The 21,753-nt window shown below is 45.5% G+C and overlaps 1 protein-coding gene across 1 annotated transcript in view; it reads left to right on the top strand.

Annotated features, from left to right (window-relative positions):
* Positions 1 to 21,753, top strand: part of INPP5F (inositol polyphosphate-5-phosphatase F) — an 88,897-nt gene that overhangs the window by 56,496 nt on the left and 10,648 nt on the right. Inside the window, exons 11-17 of the mRNA XM_075935359.2 lie at positions 307 to 384; positions 8,498 to 8,618; positions 14,175 to 14,303; positions 16,401 to 16,518; positions 17,299 to 17,497; positions 18,779 to 18,850; positions 19,000 to 19,073. Coding sequence (XP_075791474.1) covers positions 307 to 384; positions 8,498 to 8,618; positions 14,175 to 14,303; positions 16,401 to 16,518; positions 17,299 to 17,497; positions 18,779 to 18,850; positions 19,000 to 19,073 — 791 coding nt within the window. The remainder of the gene's footprint in view (positions 1 to 306; positions 385 to 8,497; positions 8,619 to 14,174; positions 14,304 to 16,400; positions 16,519 to 17,298; positions 17,498 to 18,778; positions 18,851 to 18,999; positions 19,074 to 21,753) is intronic.

Here is a 21,753-nt window from a genome sequence, read left to right as displayed (position 1 = left end):
ACAGCCTAATTGCTGCCCCAAATCCTCTCTTATAGGCGAACGCAGCCCAGAGTCATGCAGAAAATTGAGAGGCTGGAGGGAAGATAGGCGTGGCTATAATGTAGCTGTTTTGAGTATAATATTTATATGATTGAATTTGCAACTGGCATTTGAAAAGATTTTCATAAACTTTGTACATTGCCTGAGAACTGCTCTGAATAAATTTTCAAATTTAGTTAGATATATATTTGTTTGTACTTGACTTGTGTCCTATTGCATCATTTTTCTAGGTGAAACTAAATTTACTTTTAACTTTTTTTATTTTAGCAGAGGGATGAAGTTTGAAAATGTTCAAACGTTAACTGATGCCATTCATGATATCATCCTTGATATGAAGTGGTGTTGGTAGGTATTTGCATGCTCAGACTGTTATGAAATGTTTGTAGAAATATTGGAATGGAAGAGTAGGGGAAAAAAGCAGTTTAAACAGTGTCTTTTAGATGGATTGTTATGGCCTTACATTTCTCCAGTGATTATCTTTTCCTTCCAGTCTTATCTTGTCTTGAACATTAGTTCCTGGTTAGCAAATCAGCATCTTGGGTTCAACTCTGAAGTATTCCACTTAGGGGGGGGTCTATCTTTTTTCAACCATAAAAAGAACTCCTAATAACATTGTTCCCTCTTTGTGGGAGACTAAAGTTCAGGCTTCTAATTCCACATCGGGCAGAGGGGAGAATTGAGTCTGGGTCTCGCACATCCCAGAGAGTTGTCCTAATCCCTGGACTAAAAGTTCAGATGGACACCCACTATCACCGCCTCTGTTTTGTGAATGTATGTTATATGTGCGCGCTCTTACTGCCACCCAGGCTTTTTGTTTGAAATTGACAAATTTGAAGGTAGCTTCTAGGAGAAAAATTGCATTTTTAGCCAATAGACTTATAAGTTGTGCCTCTGAATATCAGTATTCTCTGGTCTGGCAACATCCATGGTTTGGCAGGACCATGGATGCTCCTGGACCAAAGAGCCCAGGAGCCTAAGGGCAGGAAGGCCAGCTGGGGTTGGGGAAAAACAGAGTCGGCAGTGCAGGACTGGGGCTAGAGCCACCTGCAGTAGTGCAAGACTGAGGAATGTGGGGTTGGGGCTGGAGCCCCCTGGTAGCATGGGGCTGGCACCTTCTGACAATCCCCAGGAGTGTGGGGCCAGAGCCCCGTAGCAGCCCCCTGGAGACTGGAGCCCTGTGGCAGCCCCTAGGAGTGCGAGACGGGATTGAAGTCCTGCAGCAGCCCATGGCAAGCTGGGCCTAAGCCCTGCAGCAAGAGCTGGAGCCTGTGATGCCCAGGGAGATGCCAGCAGCTGAGTAAGCAAGCAGCCCAGCCGGTTTGGTGAGGAGGGCAAGGCAGGGTGCCTGCTGGAGCAGCCAGCTGGTAGCATGTGCTTGAGGCTGGTGGCAGGAGACCTTCTCTGGTCTGGCAAATTCTTTGAGTGATTTCCCTGTGGGTACTCCACAGTTGGTGTCAGGCTTGTCCTGGCATCACAGATCGGAGACTGAGAGCAGTAATCAGGCAGGCTGCGCAGTAATCAGGCAGGCTTCCTCCTGCCTTTAAAGTAGCGGGTGCAGCCCGCTTCTCCTCTGTTCCTCCTTTGCCGCCCTCGGCCACAGATGGAGCTCAGTGTTCTCTCCTCCTCTGTGTGCTATGCAGGAGAAAGAAGAACCACCTTATCAAATTAGATAGTCCTAAGGCACTCGGGACTACCTTCACTTTACACAGAAAACAACCAAACCAAAAAAAGGAAATAAGAGCTGCCGCCGCCAGCTTTTACCACCACACAGTGGCAAATTGTGGCAAGCAAAAGAAACAGAAACCAGTGACCCATGAGCAGTCTCTGCTGCTTGTACAATTACAGATAATCTGGCATGTCTCCCAGAAGCTCTCGTAAGGAGAAAAGATTCAGCAAATGCCAAGAATTTATGCCAGCCTCTGATGCCCACAGCGAATGTATACACTGTTTGGAGGACACGCATACCTCAGAAATGTGTCCATGGCTGTGGTCTCACAACCAGAGCTTGCAAAGAAGGGGAGCTCACAGTGTGCACACAGTCTATGGATAGAGCCTTGGACCCCTATAATTGTCAAGGGAGCAATAAGGGCTCGCAATAACTTCTCCTCAGGACAAACATCCAAGCCTTTCTCCTCAGAGAACATGCTCAGAACCTAGACCCTCACCAGCTCGCTCTATACTTTCAAGAATTAGCAAAGGAGATGAGCCAGGCACAGCAAAGTCTCAAGCCTTCTCAATAACGGCCTCAAAGACGAGCTCACGAAACAGCCCTCAAAATCAGCTGCCACAAAAAGGGCACCTAGCACGGGCCCTGTGGTGACAGAGGTGCCACTGGCATTAAGGGCACCTGGCTCATCGTGGGCATACTCAAGATCTCCAGCACATTGCCAACCTATGGCACAACATTCGCCTGTGGCACAGAAAACTGATAAGGCTATCTCTAGCTGCTACTTAGTACCCCACACTAACTCTAGATCCCCTGCGGTCACAGCTACACCCATGCCAAGTGCTGACCAGCGTGGCAATAAGTCACAAGCCTGCATCCCATTGCTGTTCCTCAGATCGCAAAACACAAGCACAACCAGGACATGACACCAGGGGGCCTAGGACCCTGTCCCCTCGTGAGCCTTTACCCCAATACCATTCACGATCCCCACTACGAACAAGGGGCTTGCTATGGTCACAGTCCTTATCGCAATTCAGTGCCTACTACAGGGATACAGGAATCATGTTCTCCTCACAACACTCCTTCCCAGATAGGGCACACGCACATTATAGGGCATACAGACCACTGCATTACCAATATCTTCCGTGGCACACTGGCAATACTATGACACTCACCGCAGCTGATGGTCCCCCTACTGTTACTGGGCATCATGACACACCTCCACTGCACCACAGACAAAGGTCACTGCTTTCCATGCACTCAGATGGAGCACATTCCCCGTCTGAGGGCTCAGATCTAGAGGAAGGACAGAGCTAGGATGACCCAGCTGTGCACCTGATATAGCATCAAATGATGCTTCATCTTCCGCTCCTGAGGAAGCAGTTATTCCAAATGACCCAATACCCATTGATGATATCAAGAAATTCCAGGACCTATTTAAAAGGGTGGCTACCAGTCAGGAGGTAGTTTTAGCAGAGGTCCAGGAGAAACAACACAAACTCCTAAAGGATCTACAGCCCTCTGTGAAGTCCAAAATTGCACTGCCTCTAGATGAAGCAATCCTTGAGGCAGCCAATGAAGTTTGGCAAACATCTGCCATGGCCCCTCCAACTAATAAAAGGGCCGATAGGAAGTATTTTGTTCCATCTAAAGGCATGGACTTTCTCTACCTGCACCCTCAACCAAACTCCTTAGTGGTTGACACTGCCAATCAAAGGTCTAAGAACCTACAACACAAAACACATACACAGGACAAGGAGCACAAACACCTGGATGTGTTTGGGAGAAAAGCATACTCTTCATCAACCCTCCATCTTAACTATACAGCACTACTTGCAAATTGTAATTTTCAGGGCTTGACAATTAGTGTAATCTACTCGCCTGTGGTGAGTAGATTACAAGCTGGCACAGCCACACAGCGCGGTCAGCACATGCGCAGTGCGCCGAGTTGCGCGGCTGGGGAGCAGGGCTCGCTGCCGCTTGGCAAGCCCTGAAGATTTTGACAATTACGTGAAATTAACAGAACTCATGCACAATCTTGCAGAGGATAAAAGACCTATCCTCGAGGCAATCATTAAGGAGGGTCACACTATATCCCGTACGGCGCCGCAAATGGCTCTGGATGCCGCAGACACTGCAGCTAGGTCCACCACGACATCCGTGATGATATGTTCATCTTGGCTGTAAGCAGCAGGAGTCTCTTGGCTGCAAGCAGCAGGAGTCTCTAAGGGCCTCCAGGCCAAAGTAAGAGGATCTGCCATTCAACAAAGCAGAATTGTTCGCTGTAGCATTACATTCCAGCAAAGATTCACGCTATACCCTTCTCACAGTGGGGATGTATACTCCCACTTATCGAAGAAAGCGTTACACACCCTATGAAAAAGACAGGGACACAACCTTCACTAGACAACACCAATACTGACCCTTTGAGCAAAACCCCTTGAGACCTCAAAACCATCGAAAGAGAGCCCCAAACAACTGCTCTTCTGCGACCCAGGCCTTGAGGCAGCACGTTTGAAAATTTGGTCGAGGGTCTGCCCAACCTTCTCCCAATTACAGTCCCAGGAGAGCACAATATATTTCACCACCACTTTGCACCCCTTTTATGATTAGTGGGCAGCAATCACTACAGACCAGTGAGTTCTAGAAATCGTCCCCTTCGGGGCAATTCCTCCAGCCTCTGCACCCTTTCTCTCCCACTTCTGGGACCCCCCCCCCCTTACCAGACTGTGTTCCGCCAGGTGGTTTTACACCTTTTCAAAATAGGAGCCACAGAGCAGGTCCCCAGAAATACAAAATTTTTTTTTGAACTACTTTCTCACCAAAAAGAGAACAGGAAGTTGGAGACCTATATTGGATCTGCGCCAATTAAATATCTTCGAAGGCAATGCTTGAAAATGCTCATGCTCACAAGACTAATTCTAGCACTGGCCCGGGGGGGGGGGGGGGGGACTGGTTTGCAGCCTTCGACCTTCAATGTGCGTATTTTCACATCACAATACACCCTGCACATAGGCGCTTCCTATGATTTACGGTAGCCTCAGACCACTTTCAATACAGAGTTGTCCTGTTCGGACTCTCCTCTGCCCCCAGAGTCTTTTCCAAAACCCTTGAGGTAGCCATGGCATATCTAAGACACAATGGGATCACAATATTCCCCTATCTAGACGGTTGTCTTATCCGAGGTTCCTCACAACGGACCATCAAAGCATGATCACATTCACGAAGACCATGCTTCAGTCGCTCAGCTTCATTATCAACAAGCAGAAATCCATACTATGCCCCACACAATCTTTGGAGTTCATAGGCGCTCATATAGACTTTATAACAGCTCAAGCCTATCTTTCCCAATCACTGGTTCAACAATATAAGAAATCTTGTTATGACCATTACCAGCAGCAAGGTGATACCCATCATAATGTGCCTCAAACTTATGGGGCACATGGCAGCTACCACATACCAGGCTGTGCTTCCTTTGTTTCCAACACTGGATCTCTTCAGTGTACACACCAGCCAGCTGTCAGATTCACAGGCGCATTTCCCTTCCCTCAAAAGTCCTCATCTCTCTATAATGGTGGACACAAGTACACAAGCTCTGCAACAGGGTGCCTTTCCACCAGAGCCAGCCGTCCAAACAAATTACAATGGACACCTCGCTGATGGGATGGGGTTTTTACCTGATTTTCCCAATACTCTGGGGGTATGCTCATTTATTAGGGTTACTCTTATGGAATTGGGGGGAGGTTGCTTGTGCTTACTTGTGCTCTCATATGGAGCTGAATTCTTCTTGCTGCCATTTCCCCCTTCCATTGGATCTCTCTTGCAGGAACCAAGTTCTTCAGGATGGGGTTCTTCCCACCTTAGCAAGACACACAGACACTCATACCCACTAATAGAGCATACCTGAAAGGACTGGGTAATCAGCACTCACAGGCTGACCCCTTCATATGTCTCTGGATTCAGCAGACTGGGTTTAAAAGCAGTGGAGATGTCTGATGCTAATGGAGATGTCTCTGTACTATCTTCTATGCAGATGAGGCTGGGGTGTTTCCTTAATTCTATCACTCTTGTCTGAGGCAGTTTAGGTGTGTCTTCCCTGGCCTTCTCATTGCTTTGTCTTTGATTCTGGAGGAGGCCTGGGAGAGTGGGATGGTTTTCCATGAGTGTCACTCCCTGGCTCCCCAAGAGGACAAGGCTGGTAAATAACAGGGGGCATACTTCCAACAACAGTTGGCACAGGGGAAATGGTCCAAACACGAGTCAAGACTGCATATAAACCTGCTCGAGCTTTGAGTAGTCCACAATGCATGCAAGCACTTACTCCCTTACATTCAAGGCTCTTCCATCTAGATCCTCACTGACAATACATCAGCTATGTTTTACGTCAACCACCAAGGGGCTGCAAGATCCCAGTCGCTATGCTCAGAGGCGATCAGACTTTGGAATTGGTGCATTTGCTGCAATATTACCATTTTGGCAGAATTCCTGCCTGGAGACAAGAACATTATGGCAGATACCCTCAGTTTCCTCACAGAACATGAGTGGGAACTACATGCTCAGATCACCCACAAGCTGTTCCACTAATGGGGGCGACCACAGATGCACCTCTTTGCCACCATGCAGAACTCCAAATGCTCCCAGTCCTGCTTGCAAGTGGGTATAGGGTGTGACTTCCTGGGCGATGCCATGCTTCTCACTTGAGGGGGACACCTATTATACCCATTCCTCTCATTCTGAGAGTCCTCCGGAAGATACAGATGGATGGGCCCTGAGTGATCTTGATAGCCCCAGCCTGATCTCGATGGACATGGTTCACATGTCTTTATCAACTGCCCACATCTGCTCTGCCAGAACCAGAGTCAATACTTCACCCCCAGCCACAAATGCTACACCTGATAGCATGGTACCTATTTGGTTCTCGCAAGTGGAGCAACAGTGCTCCCAACAAGTGAAAAATGTTCTCCTGCATAGCAGGAGACAAATGACACGCAAGACTTACCTATACAAGTGGCACCGGTTTACACAGTGGTGCGCACACAGCCAGGGCTCTGCTCTACCCAAGTACTGGAGTACATCATGCACCTGAAACAACAACGTTTGTCACTTTCACCGCTCCGGGTACACATGGCCGCCATTATGGCTTTCCACCCTCCATTGATGGGTTCCCCATCTTCACATACCCCATCTCAAAAAGATTCTGGAAGCGCCTACAGAACCTTCACCCACTTCGATAACCCATTCCCCCCCATGTGGGACTTGTGAGTGTAGGACAATTCTAAGACCACCCTTTGAACCAATGGCAACCGCACCACTTACCTTTCTTACCATGAAAATGTTTTCCTTCTGGCGATCACTTCTGCAAGGCGGGTCAGCGAACTCACAGCCTCATCTCCATACATGACCTTTCACAAGCACAAGGTCATCCTCTGGCCACACCCGTCCTTACCTAAAGTGAGCTCAGAATTCCATATCAATGAACCGGTAGTCCTTCCCACTTTCTATCCAAAACCACATAATTCCAGGGAAGAAGCCATATTACACACCCTGGACGTCAGAAGGTCAATTGCCTTCTATCTTGATAGGACTCAGTCCTTTCGATCATCCCAAAGATGGATGGTTTCCCTGGCCGAAGGATCCAAGGGAAAACCACTGTCTTCCCAGAGCATATCAAAGCTCATAATATCATGCATTACTGCATTCCACTCGCTCCAGAATAGGGCATTACCAACGAATCCAAAGGTCCACTCTGAGAGCCATGGTGATGTTGGCTGCTTTCCTAAAGGGAGTCTCACTCCAGGAAATATGCAGAGCAGCAACATGGTCGTTTAATCACACCTTCACAAAGCATTACGCTATTCCACCGTGCTCCACAACAGATACCGCAGTAGCCAACGCGGTTCTCTCATGGATCAATCTGTAGCAATTGATCAAAGCCCATTGTCCACCTGAATGGGCACTACTACATGGTCACCAACAGTGGAGCACCCCTGGGGATATCACTCGAGGAAAGAGGAGTTACTCACTTTGTGCAGTAACAATTGTTCTTCGAGATGTGTGTCCCCAGGGTTGTTCCATTGTCTGCCCTCCTCCCCACTTCTTCGGGCAATAATAGCAGCCCACGAGGGCGTCAAAGAAGAAACAGAGGAGAAGCGGGCTGTGCACGCTACTTTAAAGGTGGGAGTGCTGCTTGCGCCGCCTGATCACTGCTTTCAAAGTCTCTGATCTGCGGTGCCGGGATGAGTCTGACACCAACTGTGGAGCACCCACAGGGACACACATCTCAAAGAATAATTGTTACTGCACGAAGTGAGTGATTTCTCTTTCTCTTGTTCAGTACTGGTCAAATCCTGATGGATGAGGGCATTCAACCTGAATTTTGTCTGAAAAACTTCATCCAGTTCTGATGGAATGTAACCGGGATGTTGAATGAAATTGAAATGAATATTCCATCAAAATGCAGGACAATGTAGCACTTTAAAGACTAACAAGATGGTTTATTAGATGATGAGCTTTCGTGGGCCAGACCCACTTCCTGAGGAAGTGGGTCTGGCCCACGAAAGCTCATCATCTAATAAACCATCTTGTTAGTCTTTAAAGTGCTACATTGTCCTGCATTTTGCTTCAACTACCCCAGACTAACACGGCTACATTTCTATGAATATTCCATGATTTAGTCTAGTAGAAACATGTTTTCTAACTTGAAGTGGAAAATTTGTGTGGACTGATCAGTTATTTTGTATTTAAGATCTTTCAAACATTTTACCTCTTCAATTTTTGTACTTCTTTTGAAAGGGTTGATCAAGCTGGTGTGATTTGTAAACAAGAAGGAATTTTTCGTGTTAACTGCATGGACTGTCTGGATCGGACCAATGTTGTCCAAGCTGCTATTGCAAGAGTCGTCATGGAACAGCAGGCATGTATGACTTGTAAATTTTGAAGTGCTAAATGTCTTAGTCTTTTTTTTACTTATGAAAAGTTAATATGTATGTTTGTGAAAAAAATAACATACAACATTTCAAGTTGATGGGATAAAGGTGATGGGATTTTCTGGAGGCTGGGTAATGTGAACATGTCCCCAAACGTTTAAATGGATGAATAGCTCTGGGATTAAAAGGCATATCCTTAACATTTTCAGGAGATGTGACTGGCAGTAGGAGCACCAGCACTATTTATGTTAGTTTTATTATGGAAACTTGCAGTTGTTTATTAATTTGTAGCTAATGATTATTGCTTGCATATGCTTTTTTCTTTTACAAAATTAAAATATATGTAGAAAATGAGTGGGTTCAGGGATACACTTTAGTTACAGGCACTTGAGAAGAAAATAGCCCATCAACCAGCACACTAAATGCTTGATATGCTTGACAGGTCATTCCCTTTGGCCACATACAATGATTCTCCATCTCTCCAGATATACTAAATTGGTAGTTGACAGACCACCCTTTCTGGAATTAATCTGTCCCATATCGAGATTTCATTTCATTTCAGAGGAGGAGGAGATTAAGGAGCTTTCTTGCAGTTTAATCATCTGTTTCCTTCTTTGGAACCTTGACCTCTGTTATATCTTCTTCCCGAAGAGGACGTTAAAAGTAGATGATGGTCCATGTAGCTAAGGGCTTGAAAATCCAACATGCAGTGCAGGAAGAAGTGAAAAAGCTCTGTGATGTGATGTGCTTGAAATCAAGTACAGGCAGTCCCCGACTTACGCGGATCCGACTTACGTCGGATCCGCACTTACGAACGGAGCTTTCTCGCCCCGGAAGTCGGGGCGAGAGAGCCCCGTTCGTAAGCTGCTCCGGTGCCCCTGGTCTGCTGGAGACCGTCTCCAGCAGACCAGGGGCACCGGGCGGGTTCCCGCGCTTCCGAGGCTTTGCCAGAGCAAAGCCTCGGAAGCGCGGGAACCGCTGCTGCTGCCACTTGGGTGCCGGTGCCTGTGGTCTACTGGGGACCGTCCCCAGCAGACCACAGGCACCGGGACCCAAGCGGCAGCAGCGGGCAGGTTCCCGCGCTTCTGAGGCTTTGCCAGAGCAAAGCCTCAGAAGCGCGGGAATCCCCGCTGCTGCTGCATGAGACCCGGTGCCTGTGGTCTGCTGGGGACGGTCCCCAGTAGACCACAGGCACCGGCACCCAAGTGGCAGCAGCAGCGGTTCCCGCGCTTCTGAGGCTTTGCTCTGGCAAAAGCCTCAGAGGCGCGGGGAACCGCCGCTGCTGCCGCTCCAGTCTGGGTGCCTGTGGTCTGCTGGGGACGGTCCCCAGCAGACCACAGGCACCCGGACTGAAGCCGCAGCCGCAGCCGCGGGGGGGTCCCGCGCCTCTGAGGCTTTGCCAGAGCAAAGCCTCAGAGGCGCAGCACCCCGCTGCCGCTGCGGCTCTGCTCCCCGTGTCCCTGGTCTGCTGGGGGGGGGGGGGGGCGCAGCTAGTGTGGCCCCCCCCCCCCCTTGCAGACCAGGCTTTTGTTTTGGACTCTGGGGCAGAGCAGCTGGGGCGCTGCCGATTGGTCCTGCAGCGCCCGTGGGCACTACTGGACCAACCCGGCAGCACCCCAGCTGCTCTGCCCCAGGTCCTGATTCAGCCGCTGCTGGTCAGTTTCAGCAGCGGCTGAATCAGGACGTCTGGGGCAGAGCAGATGGGGTGCTGCTGGGTTGGTCCAGTAGCACCCCAGCTGCTCTGCCCCAGGTGTCCCCAAGTCAGCTTCTGCTGAAACTGACCAGCGCTGACTACAGGAAGCCCGAGGCAGAGTTGCTCTGCCCTGGGCTTCCTGGAATCAGCTGCTGATCAGTTTCAGCAGCAGCTGACTTGGGGACGCCTGGGGTTCTTAAGTTGATTCTCTATGTAAGTCAGAACTGGCGGTCAGTTTCAGCAGTGTCTGAATCTGGACGCCAGTTCCGACTTACATACAGATTCAACTTAAGAACAAACCTACAATCCCTATCTTGTACGTAACCCGGGGACTGCCTGTATAAAGGCCTTCTGTCTTTTTCCTATAAATAATGAATTTCTCTGACTATGAAAATAGGTGCTGCTGTGTTCCAGTGTCATATACAGCAATGAATCCTGACCATGTGATTTTTTGAGTTTGACAAGGATTGATCTGATTTTTCTTTCTAACATCTTTCCTCTGATCTCGGTCTCTTCTGCCTTGAATAATCAAGGCAAGATAATCTTTAAAGAAATCTTAGGTTAAAGTCCTGGGATATATCCGCACCGCACTTAAAAATCTGCAGCTGAGCCATGTCAGTTAACTTTAGCTTGTGGGGCTTGGTCTAAGGCAGTGGTCCCCAACCTTTTAGGGCTGCCAGGGGCGGGGCCTTTCAGGCACTGGGCGCCCGGGGGAGGGGCCAGCGCCACCCATGTGCCGCACGCCCAGGGGTGGAGTCGCCCCTGAGCCGCGCACCCAGGACCCGGCAGCGCCCGCACGCCGAGGGGCCGGTGCCGCTCCTGTGCTGTGTACCCAGGGGCAGGGCCGGCCCCAATCAGTCGGCGGGCGCACAGAAATGGCCCGGTGGGCGCCATGGCGCTCGTAGGCACTGCGTTGGGGACCACTGGTCTAAGGGGTTGTTTAATTGTGGTGTAGGCCAGCGGTTCTCAAACTCTTTTAAATGGGTCTCCAGAGCTGATACTACTTTATTTTGGAGATAAAAAGATACTCTTCTCTAGATTTCCAGTTTAAAATAGCTTATCAGGCTTTGATGGCAAACTATGGTCACACTGATTTTAATACACGCACCACTTTTATTGATCATAATCGTCTCTATAATATTGGGAACATCATAATAGAGTGTCAGCTCTTGGCAAGGCAGCTGTTGTAAGGCTCCATAAATGTAGCTGATACTTTGTGGTTTGTTTAATCTCTACTTCTGTTGTCATTTATTTAGTGGCTAGATCGGGGTGGGAAACTTTTTTTTGAGTTGGGGACCACTCACAAGTCTGCCAAAAAAAACCCAAACAAACCCTCACTGATGTGGCCCCTGACTGAGAAGGAGAAAGACATTCCCTTCACACACCGGAGCCTGGGGGGGATGGGGCAGACTTATAGATTTTGTGTGCTTCAGCCCTGCCGTGGGCTGGAGTGTGGACTCTCCGCAGTGGTGGTGGGATGGGGGAGGGGACTGAGTGTTGGGGGCCGGAGGCTGGATCCAGGCAAGCTGGGGCCCGCATTTGGCCCCCTGGCCTTAGGTTCCCCACCCAGAGCTACACTCTGAGACACATTGTTCAGAAATGTGGTCTGGATTGTCCTGCTTCATAGCAGGAAACCCTAGGTTCTGTTTGCCAGAAGCTGGAAATAGGTGACCGAGCATGGATCACTTGATTCCCAGTTCTGTTCACTCCCTCTGGGGCACCTGGCATTTACCACTGTCAGAAGACAGAACACTGGGCTAGATGGACCTTTGCTCTGACCCAGTATGGCAGGTCTTATGGTCCTACATGAAAACCTCCACAAGGGCGGCTTACTTTTGTAAGTGAAAGTGATTTTCTGTCTGGGCACCTAGACACAGTGTCCATTACGTACAATATGGTTAAAAAGATCTTAGACTGTTGGTCACTTGAAGGTCAGATTTGGCAGGCAGTTCGATCAGTGGGCATCCTGGCTGCAGTCTCAGCAATCCACATCTGTATTACAGATAGAGCTGTTTTCTCCAGTCCTGTTGCTGCCAGGTTCTTGAGTGGTCTATGTTGTTTTCACCAGCTAGGGACCCTGCCCCACAATGGGATTTGAATTTAGGGTTACCCATGAACTGATAACCCTGTCTGAGCCATGGCTCAACGTTTCAGCAAAGGTGGCTTTTCAATTGCTACCATATCTGTGAGGAGAGTAGAGAGCTGCATGCCTTAACACAGGGATCCGGCCCCCAGGGTGTAGGGCTCCCCACCCAGGCTAGTAGATTTTGGGTACTAGCCTGGGCCCCTTTAGGCTCTGGTGTGCAAGGGAAATATGGGAGTGTCTTTCTCCTCAGTCGGGGTCCATGTCAGTGAGGATTTGTGTGTTTTGTTTTTTGCTTCTCACTTGTGAGCAGCCCTGATTGATTTTCCTGTGGATCAGTGACCCCTAACCCCAAAAAGGTTCCCCACCCCCATTTTAACATATTCTCTATATGTTGTTTTCTTCAAGGACAAGGTACAGCTTGGGTCTCCTCCTGTCTTTTGATCATTTCAATGAATTTGTATTAATTACAAATTAGTGATTCCAATATCACATGCTTGTAAGAGTGAACACAAGGGCACACTCTGGATGTTCAAGCCTTGGGTTTTTATTTAAATGAAACAAAGCCCTTTTGCATCCCCTTCAAACTATTTTTCTTTCTGTGCAGAATGATTGGGGGAATGTCCTGCAACATGCAATAGCTGCCTAAATGGCATTATTTATTACAATACAATACCAAGGCTGTTAGAGTTGTTTGTGCATTAAACCAGTGTTTGCTCAGCAGCCACAGCATTTGTGAATAATGTCCCGGTTGTGGATATTGGACCACACTGCTGCTCTGCAATAGTCCACGCTGTTTCTGGACATAGTAATTACTGCTGTAAAAAAGATGCTAATATAGAGAAATCCGTTTATCTTCTAATAAGACTCCTAGCTCTGTCTGCATTGGAAACTGCTTGAGAGCCATCTATTGTAAGAGACATCTGCCATTATTCAAAGAAGCAAAATTGGTTGCTCGCTTTCATGATACTTGCTGTTTGACGTGTGTTGTAGAAATCTATTACATGATTGATTTTTCTTCCCCAACATGGGGTCTGCTGTGGAGGAACTCAAGGGAGAGCAGGACAGTTCCATGTTCTGTACTGTCCTCTGGTAGCACGAGGAGCTTAGAGCTCAAGCCTGGGTGCTCTATGTATATTGCTAGAGAAAACTCTGAAACTAGCACACAAGTTTCTCTCTCTCTCTCTCTCTGCAATGGACATACACATCTCAAAGAACAAAATACAAGTGAGTAACTGTTCTTTTCAATGTGTCAGAAAATAGCCTACAACAAAATCCTCCTCAACGTCAGAGCTATCTTACTAGGGTGAAAAATAGCTTCTCTCTGAAACTATCTTTAGCCAACCACTTTGAAATCTTAAAGTTGCTGCTTTGTTTTTTCTTGCTTTACTTCACTTCTCCAGTTCCTTACTTCTTAAAATCTTTGAAAGAAAATTAGTTCAAAAGTTCCTCATTGACCATTGCTCTTCTTAAATCACTTAAAAAAATAAACCTGGTATTTTTTTATTTTTTGGTCCAAAGAAATGTCGCCTTTGAAGACATAGAAACTAAATAGAATTGAATATTTGGTATCTTCAAATTGACTGTCCTGAAAAACAAACATTCTTAAACTCTTTTTTTCTGATTGTAAAATATAACTCAACAAAGAAAATGTAGTAACGATGTAATTACTAAAATGTGTACTGTATTAATATTTGTCTTTGAGTTTGTCATTTGAGAGAGAATGTCACATTGACCTTACCCACTAATAAATGTGTCAAATTCTAGCTGAAAAAGCTGGGTGTGATGCCACCAGAACAGCCTTTGCCGATGAAATGCAATAGAATCTACCAGATAATGTGGGCAAACAATGGAGATTCCATAAGCAGACAGTATGCCGGAACAGCAGCTTTAAAGGTAAAAAAACAAACAAAAAACCCCAAACCACCAAACAAAAACATAGTGTAATGAGTACTTTGTCAAGTTTCATGAATTATTATCCAATATGCAGTAGAAGTAATTTAGTTTATTGGTTTTTAAAAGATGCACATAAAAATGACACTATAAAATCAGCTAACGTTTAATCACATCTGTACAGTTCTTGGAGATTCCGTGGACTCTCGGGGGATTTCTGTAGAATGATATTAGACAGTTGGAGAACCACTTATTGGACCCATGGAATGAATGTCTAGTTTTGCCAGAGTTTCCAGCATTCTTCAGGTCATGACAGTTCTGGAGTTAAATAGCTTGACTCTATGAGAAAAATAGTATAAGAACTGGATTAATATTGAAACTTCCCTGTTTTGTAATCTTTTGAGTTACATTTCAGCAGAGTACATGGATAATCTTTCAAAAATACCTGTGTTGAATAACTTAGCAAAGGATAGTCTGCCTTTCTCGCTATGGTGAGGAAAATCAACCAGCTATCATTAAAAACAAATACTTATAAGGATTATTTTTCCATTATTTAATGTTGTAGGCAAACTTTAAAGGCTTTTTACCTGCCAACACCAGAATTAAGAGTTCTTTACCTCACAGCTGCGACCCTTTCCTTTGGTAGATGCTGCTCCTTTTATTTTTACAAGGGATTATTAAAGAACTAAGCAAATTGTTCTCCATATTCACAAACACTGGTGAAATCTTTCCAGACCCTGGTGTTGGAGATCCTAAATATTGGCAGCAGATTGCACTGTTGTTAAGCCATCTCTTGTAATTTTACTCTCCTCAGGTAGAGTTGGTCTTTATTTTTGTCTGCTACAGCACTTGCTAGTCACTTAATAAATCAATAAGGTTGCCTGGCTAGAATCCTCATAGACTAAACTAGTGATTGTTTTTCCTCCCATCATATCTTTAATTTGTTCCTGTCAAGCAAATAGACTAAGCACAAAGATGTGTTTATAGTTAGTTTACACAAAGATGCTTGTTTTTTGACAACCAAGATATTCACCTGGAAGTGTGAGCAATCTTGCAATGGATACATTTCTTAGGGTCCTAAAATTAAATATTCTTGAAACTTATTTTTCTTTAAAGATAATTGACCTGATTTTCAGTGGTGCTATGTCCCAGTGGAATCATGGATTTATAGGACTTGAAGGGATTTTGAGAGGTTGGTGATTGGTAGTTCCTGTTAGCTTTGTAGGTGCCCAGCGGCTTTGAAATCAGGGAAGTTTTCTGCTAGGATCCTCATGAAGTAAAATCCAGGAGTGACACTGGCAAAACTCTTTGCTCTGAAGAATTTTGACTCTTGATGCTGCAGGTCCTGGTTTGCCTGCACAAGTCAACTACTTACTGAGGATCATGGTTGAGGGCAACTATTTGGACATAGATAACTCAGTTCAAGTTAGCTCATTGTCCTTCCTTGCATGGCGCTTGATTAGTATTAATAATGGAATCGAAAAGATTCTAACCTTGAGCAATGACAAGAAAAAAAGAAAAATGCATTTCAAACAAGTCTGAAGGATAATGATCCCTTCATTTATTTTTAATTTAAAAAATCCTATGTGACCTATCCTAATATTAATAGATAGGATAAATATTCAGACTTTATTTCTTTCTTCAGCCTCTCCTGAGACTTGAAATGTACAGTTTTGCATATACAGGTCATGCAATAATCTATTATCTTAATTGATATTACTTTGAACAAATATCCATGAGAAGTTTATTCTAGAAGTTGATAGAAATGATTTCTTTGTAGGTATAATGTATGTTAAAATGCTGCAGCACCAAGTTAGTCGTCAGCATTTTTTTAAGTTTCTCCAGAGATTTAAACATTTCTTGAACTGTATTTGTAAATTCTTTTGTTTCACATGTAAAGAAAATATTCTCTTTATTGTGGATTCTTAATGTATCTTTATTTGGCAGACAAAGCAACTTTAAATTTCATTCCCTGAAATTTCGCTCATTCAGCTATACATTTTGTACACTAATCTCAAAAATAGCTTTTTGAGAGCTGAGAAGTTTGTTTAAATGCCTCACATTTGAGTAATTGTTGAAAGGAGTGTTTCTATGTAATAGGGTGACTTCACAAGAACTGGTGAAAGGAAACTCGCAGGAGTAATGAAAGATGGAGTCAATTCTGCAAACAGATACTACTTGAATCGCTTTAGGGATGCTTATAGGCAAGCAGTCATAGGTAAGGGGAAAATATAACTATTTTCATTTGAATTATTGCATATTTGTCTGCTTTTATGAATGTTTGGGAAAATATCTTGCATTCCTGTGATGCACACTTGCAAAAGGTTAAGCAAAAGACATAATCACATTCTGTGAGATTTACACTTTTATACAACATGGCATTGTAGTAGATGACAGTTTGCTTAGTGGGATTATATGGCCATAACCTCATTTTATGATTGACTGGTAACTTATGATACACAAAGTGTTTTGCTCTATCCATTTATGTTATTCATACAGTACAATTAGAATAAACTTGCTTCTTGGAAGCTGGTTCTAGTCATTTGCTTTTTAAGAAAAGCTTTTTAGCTAAATTTTTCTGAGCAAAATTCCCGAAGCATATCTTGAGAAGATGTTGGGGGCCATACCCTGGATTTTTTACATACCAATATTACAAATAAAAATCACAACTTAAATGATGTCTGTAAAGAACAAGTGAATATCCCTTCACATTCTGATGTCTTCAGTATATTGGAAATCACCCTGCAGGGGTTTGGAGAATAAGAAGAAAGTGTCATACTGTAACTTTGAGATGTTCAATTTTATGAACTTCTTAAATTTGTGATGTCAGTCCCCAATTAGTTTGTAAAATAGGAGTTTACTGTTGTGACATTTCCCTCCCTCCTCCCCAAGGTTTTGGAGCGTATAGCTTATTTAGAAATGTATAGACAAGTGTTAACAGACTGCTTCAGTTAATTATGTCAATTTCTTATATTTACCTTCTATCTTTGCTGTCTAGATTTGATGCAAGGTGTTCCAGTGACTGAGGATCTTTATTCTATATTTACAAAAGAGAAAGAACATGAAGCATTGCATAAGGAGACACTGAGAAGCCATCAGGAACTGATTAGCCAGCTATTGCAAAGTTACATGAAACTACTCTTACCAGATGATGAAAAATTCCATGGTGGATGGGCACTTATTGATTGTGACCCAAGGTACGCAGAACAAGATTACAATTGATTCATTTTATATTGGCCATCTGCCAACCTGGGGTCTTTGACAATTATTAAATCTCTTAAATTTATTTGTAGCTTGGATAGTTTGATACATCCATTCTATAGGCATGTTGCAAATGAAGACTTTTGCAGAAAGTGACCAGTGTACTTGGTAATGTGTATTTTACAAATCACTTCAAAGTGTGGTTTGAATTGAATGCCGGAGCAGGTTAATGTGGTGAATATTTCTTAAAATGCGGTCTCATACGTATTCTAAAGATGGGTGAGTAATAGAACTAGTTCTGGGATACGTCACCTGGCCATGTAGCCATTTTTTTAATGACTTTGACTTGCAAGTGTAGCAGACACCATAAAGAGAATATTCTGCTATTTGTGGACATAAAGGAGAATGGGCATGTTACCCGTATTCATTTCAAACTGAGGTGTGCTGCATACCTATAATTTGTAGTGTAATGGAGCCATATTTGATTAAGTGAATTCAAGATTTGTAAAGCTCTGTCCTCTTGTTAACCACAGTATGGATGCACCGTAGGCAATAGGAGCACAGACTTCCATTGTGCCAAAGTGCCTCAAACTTTAAGGTGATGTGACCTATAAAGATAAAAGGATGGTTGTGTCTCCTGCCAGGTTAGTCTCAGAGGCTAAAGTTTATCAGAGAAAATGTCAATTCAGTTATGTTACTTTTTTTGCCGTGATAAACTATCCCCTAGGAACTGAGATGGACCTAGATGTGCATAGCTTTGTTAACAAAAGCCACGAAACAGTCTAAAATTAATAAATGTGTGGAGGTGACTCATCTTAAATTCAGCAGTCAAAGCTTTATGTCCCCATAGCAATCCTTAGAAACATCCAACATCTTCAGCTGGGAATGAACACTGCCTCTTGTGAAAACCCAGTGGTATGATCCTACTCAACCTCATTTGTAGCTTCAGCCAGGCAAATTCGGCATGGTGTTATTCATGCACCCTATTTATATTCCTCACAGAAAATTGTGCTCTTCAAAATTGTATTTGCATATCACTGGCATCTTTTTAATGGAAAACTATATATTAGTCCAGGATTTCTATGTTAAGCACACAGCATATTATACAGTCCTTTAATTAAATCTAGGTCATTCATAGTTACAATTACTTGAATTCCTTTTTTATTTTGATATTGTGGTGATGACTTTTTCTCTCCAAAACATAATCTCTGCAAAATGTCTGTCAGCTGCAGCTGTATCACTAAACAATAGTGTATATTTGCCTACTTGTTTTGTAGCCTCATTGATGCTACTCACAAAGATGTGGATGTTCTATTGCTGCTTTCGAACTCTGCCTACTATGTGGCCTAGTAAGTCACTAATTTTTTTTTCATGCACTGTGTTCTGTTAATAATCATACCAAATGTATATGCAGAATTATGTAGCTTTGTGCTGCACAATAAGTTTTTAGCGGTGAGTAAAGAGATAACTTTGGACATTGACTGTTTTCTCTGTTTAGTTATGATGATGAAGTTGACAAAGTAAATCAGTATCAAAGACTAAGCCTTGAAGCATTGGAGAAAATAGAAATAGGTAAGAATGGAAAGACACTACACTTCATTACATACTATCCCCCTTCTTTGAAGGTACTCTCAGAACGTAGTGTTCCACTGTCCAGAGACATCCTGTCCATAGGATGGTTTAGGGAGGCTGCCTTGAGACGTGCACTATAGAGGGCCCTGCAGCAGCCGCCTCAATCGTCCTGTGGCTGGGAAGATCCCCCATTGTGATGGGAGCCCATAAGGGTCCAGAGTGACATGGGGGATTACCTGGGAGACGGGGGAGAGGGCTGGTATGGAGCAGCAACAGGGGCTGCCTCTGCTCCCCTCCCGCACTCACTTTAGCAGCAGAAGCCCAGAAAGCGGAGTGATGCAAGCAGCAGTCTGCAATGGTCCTGCCCTCCAGCAGCCAGATTGCTTCCTAACACCGTGGTATAGTGGAGAAGCAGAATGCCCCAGCCTGGTCCTAGCCTGCTGTGCTCCATTCCCCAGAGTGCAGCAGGCTGGGACTGGGCTGGGAGATGAGCAACGGGGTGGAGAGGAGCAGGGCATGGATCCCTGCTGCTACCCCATGCCAGGCTGCCCAGCTAATCTCCTGGCTTGCATAGCTCACGGGAAGGGCTTTGGGAAGGGACAGAGCAGGGGTACCTGGTTTGAAGGCTATTTTCTTGTTGTACAGTAGGTATCTCCTAGATGAGGTAACTGCATCTACCTATTTCCCCTTCCTCCCATCCTTTCCTGTGGTCCACTTCAGAAGTGCCCAGTGAGGTCTCCAGCCATCACCTATCTCTGGGTAGAGACTCTTACCATACTCCCGTCAGCTGTGGGGTTTGTAGACTGCACGAGTCCCTTGCCTTCACTGTGATGTCCCAAACAAGCCAGTTTCACATTAATGTCTTGAATAATGGAGTGGAGAATATGCTGCTAAAATTTGTGCATAACACCAAGCTGTGTGGGATTGTATAAACATTGGGGTACAAGATTAGAATTCAAAATGGTCTGGGCCAAGGATGCCAACAGAATTGCCTGCCCTCAGCATCGCCCGTGCCCTGCCAATCCACCTACCTCTCAAAGCCTCCCAGACTGTGCTGCACAGGGCTCTAGTGGACATTTTAAAGGGCTGGGAATCCCAGGTCCTTTTCAGTTACTAGGCCCCGGGGCAGTTGCCCCATTTGTTCCCCACTTGTTGGCTGGTCTGATCTGTACACATTTGGAGAATTGACTTGACATTAACAAGATAAAATTCAGTAATGGCAGCTGCTGATGATTGCCCTGAGGAACAAAACATCAAATGCCCAACAACAAACAGAAATAACTAGCTAGGCGAGAATGCTATTGAAAAGGATCTGGGGGTTGTAGTCAGTGTCCCATGGTTGCCACAGGATGGTTGTGGGCACTACCCCTCTGAAACCCAACCCAACCTCTGTCCAAGACCCTGCACCTCCTCCATAGAAAAGTGTAGTCCTTGACCACTTACAAAAATCTTGGTGTGGCTCTCATAAAAAATTATTGCCCGCCCCTGGTCTAGTTATTACTTAGTTCTGCCTTAGAGTGCAGGTCACTAGACTAGATGACTTCTTGAGGCCTTTTCTGACCCACCATTTCCATGATTCTACGTAACACTGTGTGACGGGGAGTATAAACCATTAATACGCTTAACAGAAAATGGTCCCCACAGATGATGTATGCAGTTGCAATATCTGTCACATGGTTTCTAAACTTGCATGTATGTAGGAGTTGTTGGTAGTCTTAAGTTCCCCTTCAGATGCGCAGATTCCCATTAAACCCCACACAGATGTGGGCTACAGCAGGGAGAGAGCTCTCTTCAAGCCCTAAAGCTACCATGACTAGAAGATGGGTACCCATCCCCACTAGCCCCAGCCCGGAGCACTTGGGGGGGAAGAGCCCCTCCTCACCATCCAAATAAGCCCAAGCTATAACCCCCTTCCCAACTTTGAGCCCCCCATCCCTAAGCACTCTCCTGCACCCCAAAGCCCACATCCTCAGCTCAGAGCCTGTATCCTTTCCTGCATGCCAACCCCCAGCCCTAGTCTTTCTCCAACCCTGGAGTCCCTCTCTTGTACCCTCAATCCCAGCCCCACCCAGAGCCTGCACTTCCAACATCTGTCCCAGTCCTTGGCCCCTCAACCTCAGCCCCGCTGTAGAGCCCACACCAATAGCTAGAGCCCTCACATTACTGCACCTCAACCCTCTCACCACACATCTTGGGACCAGATGAGAAGTGCCTTTCCATGGCCACTGCAGCTCCAGCGGGCACAGCCAGGGGAGGGTTGAATGTCCCCAGTTGGGGTAGGTCCAGATTCATCTGCCGCTTGCACCTGCTAGCCAGTGAGGAATGAAGCAAACTGCACTTTGCTGGCTGTTCCCCTTCATCAGGCAGCTATGGGAATGTTCATGTATGACTTGGGAGGGAGGGAGCTTCAGCTGCCTTTGCCTTCCCTAAAGGGTGTGTGCCTGGGGTGAGGTATGAGGGCCTCGGGCAGTCACAGCAGAGGGGGCTTCTCCAGCCAACCCCTTGCATCGGCCTTGTGATTCTTTTTTCTGTATGGTTTGTTAGAAGCAAACCCATGTTATTGTCACAACCAAACCCTTGCCTTGCTTTATCTTATAGGAGGATGCTGTATACCAGATTGGATGGTTTTGGCTCTTACCGTTTAAGAATTCTTAAACAGGAGCATAGACAAATTCTCTCA

Source organism: Pelodiscus sinensis, chromosome 8 (assembly GCF_052426305.1).
Source record: "Pelodiscus sinensis isolate ZL-2025 chromosome 8, ASM5242630v1, whole genome shotgun sequence".
In the NCBI taxonomy this organism is placed as follows: domain Eukaryota; kingdom Metazoa; phylum Chordata; order Testudines; family Trionychidae; genus Pelodiscus; species Pelodiscus sinensis.
The sequence above is the reverse complement of the archived record's forward strand: the minus strand, read 5'-3'. Positions and strand labels throughout refer to the sequence as shown.